The sequence below is a fragment of the Sinocyclocheilus anshuiensis genome, unplaced genomic scaffold, assembly GCF_001515605.1.
Source record: "Sinocyclocheilus anshuiensis isolate Anshui unplaced genomic scaffold, SAMN03320099.WGS_v1.1 scaffold44, whole genome shotgun sequence".
NCBI classification, from domain to species: domain Eukaryota; kingdom Metazoa; phylum Chordata; class Actinopteri; order Cypriniformes; family Cyprinidae; genus Sinocyclocheilus; species Sinocyclocheilus anshuiensis.
The window spans coordinates 1,155,449-1,160,395 of NW_015555746.1; the positions used below are offsets into that span (position 1 = coordinate 1,155,449).

A 4,947-nucleotide genomic window follows, 5' to 3' on the forward strand; every position below is an offset into this window, starting at 1 on the left:
TTTTTTTTTTCTTTCTGTGCAACACAAAGGAAAAAGCCTTGATAAGGCTTTACAGGTTTGATATCATCATGTGACCAATCTTAATGTGCAAGTTTCAATATGCAAAATAAAGAACAAGATATTATAGTTAACCAAATATAAAACTATAAAAAAACAGCTTCCTTCTGTCACGTAAAAAAAGAAAGACAGAAAGAAAATGTAACTTATTTTTATTTCAGCTAGTAGCCAAAGCAACATTTCTTTAGTTTAACTTTATGTACTAAAACTGAAGTAAAAATGAATAGAAACTACATACACATATTTAAAAAAAAACTATAATAAAAAAGACAAATTAAACAAACAAAAATTAAAGTTAATTTGAAAACAGAAAGTACAAAAATAAAAACTAATTCAAAATATATCTCGATAATATATCAATCTACTTTTGCTTACATTTAAATTCTGCACACAAAGCTATCATATGACTTCAGAATGCTTGGAATACAGAGAACCAGGCCCGGCACCAGAGGTGGGGCCAGGGGGGATTTGCCCCCCCACGGAGATCCCTGTGACTCCCCATAACTCCTGGTCTAGGATCTGTTTTCTTCGTAATAATAGCATAATGAAATAGATTTGGCAAACAATCCAGTGTATCTGCCCTTCTGTTTTGGAAAACGTCAAATGATTTTACAATGCATTTTTGCAGAGGGGAGCAAAGTAGCCAATCACAGATATGTTTGTTGATTTCTACAACGCAATGGCCAATCAGATGTGTTTAGGTTGGAATCCACGCACTCACCGCTTTTTGTCTGGTGCTGAGTTCTATCATGCTCGTAACTTCATTCAAAAAGTTTCAATGTGGTCACATTAATTGGTTAAAACTGAACTTTGTGAGATCGTGATGAATGAGTGACAGTTCTTTCCATGCTGTAGCCTATATGATAATATATTCAGAATTTAAATAAAATGTGTGTTTTTCATGCTTGACAAGCAGCCATGTACGACAAAGAGATAGTAAAACTACTACACTATATAGAAAAAGATAATAGCCTAATTTCAGAAGCACAAAGTGATGTGATTCTGCAACCGAGCCTGGTCCAAACGCAGGATTTAGGTAAGGAAACGGTTATTAATTATTTGTATTGGCTGCCATGCCAAATCATGCACCTGCTTGCTTTTCTGTTCAATATAATAAAGTGTTTTTGTGAACGTATATGCTTTAATAACAAATAATTGTAACATTTTACAATAGGGCTCCATTAGTTAATGTTAGTTAATGTATTAAAGTGTATTAAAGTGTTAGTTAATTATTGTAAAGTGTTACCCGAATAATGTATTTTGAGCGTTCACTTGAAACTAAGAGCAAGTTTTAATTTTCGGGTGAATTATTCCTTTATCAGGCAGGCTACAAACCAGCGTGGACAGACCAAATTGGCTTGGAAAACAACGATAATGAAATAGAGTCTGATAAATGGCAGAAAGAGCTGAGACAGCGTGGTTAGTCCAAAGAAAGATGGATGGATCTCAAGCATAGCACAGTGATGGATAGAGGGTAGGAGGTAGAAACAAACTCCTCCAGAGATTTCACAACACACTGTGCACCTGCACCTCCCACTCATCTTTCATTCTCTCCCTCTCTCTCTATCTCTTTCACTACTCAGTTTTTTACATGCAACGCCGTGATCTGCCATCTCTGACAAAAGTCAGTCTTGCTTATTTTTGGCCTCAGTCTCACTTCTGTGAGCATAAGATGTCAAGCTTCAGTTATTCGTACTACCACAGAATCCGAGCCCTAAATCTATGTCTTCCACCGTCACTCAAAAGTTCCACTGCAGTGACCTCTTTTCATTACCAGCACAATAGATAGATATAACGATAGAACGATAGATAGATAGACAGACAGACAGAACAATAGATAGATATAACGATAGAACGATAGATAGATAGATAGCTAGATAGATAGATAGATAGATAGATAGATGGATAACATTTAAATATTTTGTTTAGATAGATGGATAACATTTAAATATTTTGTCAAAACAAATTAAAAATAAAAACACTAGAAATAAATCAGTACATTTAAATGTATTAAATGTTATTTTTATATTATAAAATATATATTTTTGATGTATTTTTATATTTTATAGATAGGTAGATAGATAGAAATGTATATAAAAATTACATAATTTTGTTAAAATAATACAAAAAATCAGTCATTTTAAATGTATTTAAATGTTGTCTTTTATATTTATTAGTATTTATAAAAATATATGCTGTTTAATAAACATGATATATAAGAAAAGCCTGGCACCCTGTCGGTGGAAAAGGGGTCACAGTGGATCTCAGTGTGTCCTGCTCCAGTAAATACTGTACATTTTGGCCTGTTCATTAAAGAATGCGTTTCATTCTGTTTTTGTCTTCCCATCATAGATCTGTCAATCATTCAACGCCCCAAGAAAACACCTGAGTAGGTGGAGCATGGCCAGTAGGAGTGGCTGGCGTTACTATGCCTGAAGGCACGTGGCGATGGTGTCCATGGAGACAGATGGCAGCTTCACTGGGGGCCACGGTTTGTCCCTCTTACAGGCTGAAGATAGCGTGGGGGCCGGACTCGCTCAGCAGGAGGGGTCGTGGCTCGGCTTCCGGGCTACGATGAGTGCTGTGCTGCTGCTGGAGCTGCTCCTGGGAGTGGGTGGCAATCTGACCGTGCTGGTGTTATACTGTGGTCACTGCAGCCTGTTGGAGTCCGTCAGTCATGCCGTCACGCTCAGCCTGCACACCCTTGACCTGCTGCTCTGTCTCCTCTGCCTGCCAATCACTGCCACGCTCCTCATTCTGGGTGGAGCATCGGTTCCTCACCACGCCCTTCTCTGCTGTCTCCACGAATCGGCAGCCAGCTTCGCCAGTGTGGGCACCGCACTTAACCTGCTACTCATCAGCTTAGATCGCTATGACATCAGCGTCCGGCCAGCCAATCGCCTGCTGACACCTCGAAGAGCCACCATTTTACTTGTTGGAGTATGGGCGGTTTCTTTAGCCGTGCCCCTCCTACCATTCGTGGAGGCGGGGTTTGTTTCGGGGCAAGGCGCGGGGGTGTTTGTGCACTCCAATAGCACTGTGCTTTGTTCAGAGTGGGGAGGAACTCTACAGGCTCATCTGTTACTACAGGTTCCCGTGTTCCTGTGCTCTCTTGCTGTGATGCTGTTTACATACTCGCGAATTCTTCAGGCACTGCGCATCCGCATCGGACGCACACCCAGGCCCCACCGAGACAGCAAACGGCCTGTGCATCGTCTCTGGTTACGGCATAAAAAGTCAACGAGGTCACCGGATCACACGACGAGAAACACACCCACCTCCCCACCGCAGCTTTCAACCGACCCGCTTATCACCTCAGATACAGTTACAACAGTAACCATCAACACTGAGACGAACACTCCCTCGCTCACCACGCCACTTAGCCCCACCCCTACTGTATCCGTGATAACCTCTCCTTTAAGCCCCACCCCCACTGCTTCAATGGTAACCACGCCTTTGAGTCCTGCCCCATCTGTATCCGCCATAACTAGCCCTCACATCCCCACCCCTACTACATCATCAGTGGCCACGCCTTTGAGCCCCATGCCCACTGTATCCACAGTAACCACTCAGCTAAGCCCCGCCCCCGTTCAGGGTCCTCCCAGCATGGGCGTGGGAGCGTCAGTATCGGCCATTTTGGCTCTGCGTCGAGCAGTTCGGCGCCACCGTCTGCTATGCTGGGCGCCTCTCTCCATCATGCCCTTTCTCATGCTGGCCATCGGGCCATCTGATTGGCTAGAACGCCTGAGACTCTGCTTCCTGGTGCTTGCTTATTGGACGGTAGTGCTACATCCGCTGCTGTATGCATTCACGCGGCAAAAACTGCGTAAAGTTCTGCATACCCGTCTGCGCAGGCTGCGGCCGCAAAACACGCAGACTCCCATTCGCGCTAATACCAGGATCTGCCGCAAGCACAGGACAGATTGCAGCGATGCTACTGACCGCTGCCTGACAGAGGCTGTTAGAGAGTGAGTGTTTGTGTGTCTGTGACTTATAACTAGGCTCACATGGAATCTGAGTGTGCATTCACTTGTGCACATCTATCTTTTCTTGTTTTTTTATTAAATATTTTGGATAATTTAATTATGCTTTCAGCTGCTAATATGAGTATGTTCAACTCCATTTAACATATTTCACCATGTTTAAATCCAAGGCCGTAACCATATTTTAAACATTTGTAAGAGACTTAAGGGAACAAAGAAAAAGAAAGAAGCACTAGAATTTATTGTAAACTAATCTTTGAAGTATTTGCAAATAATATTCTATTTTATTATTAATAGGCACACATTCACTTAAAGGGTTAGTTCACCCAAAAATGAAAATCAGCCCATGAATTACTCACCCTCAAGGCATCCTAGGTGTATATGACTTTCTTCTTTCAGACGAATCCAGTCGGAGTTATATTAAAAACTTTGCTTTGATATTCCAAGCTGTTTAATGGCTGTCAGCGGGTGTTGCAGTGCATCAGTCCAAAAGAAGTGAAATAAAGCGCATCCATCCATAATAAAAACTGCCTCACACGGCTCCGGGGGGGGGTGAACAAAGGCCTCCTGTAGCGAATTGATGCGTTTTTGTGAAAACAATAACCATATTTAAAACATAATAATTAATGTAATCTAGCTTGCGCTCACTGTTGTACACAGAAGCAGCTCCGGGCGGATGACGTAGGACGTCGGCGTTGCGCATGCGCCGCTCAGAAGTGTCGAACGCGGAAGTGCAGGGGAGTGATCAAATCAAAACAATGGTCACGAATTAGAAGTACAAAATTTGTAAAGAAGAATTTCGGAGGATTTCGATATAAGCCAAGAGGAGACTGGTTTTCCTTTGCTAAAGTAAGGAAACTTTGCTTCCTTTGCTCCTGTAAACAAACGTTGGTTTTCACAAGACTCA

The 4,947-nt window shown here is 42.0% G+C and overlaps 1 protein-coding gene across 1 annotated transcript in view; it reads left to right on the plus strand.

Annotated features, from left to right (window-relative positions):
* Positions 1 to 4,124, plus strand: part of LOC107673450 (probable G-protein coupled receptor 22) — a 6,503-nt gene extending 2,379 nt beyond the window's left edge. Inside the window, exon 2 of the mRNA XM_016467049.1 lies at positions 2,410 to 4,124. Coding sequence (XP_016322535.1) covers positions 2,506 to 4,029 — 1,524 coding nt within the window. The 5' untranslated portion in view covers positions 2,410 to 2,505 and the 3' untranslated portion in view covers positions 4,030 to 4,124. The remainder of the gene's footprint in view (positions 1 to 2,409) is intronic.
* Positions 4,125 to 4,947: the final 823 nt, after the last annotated feature.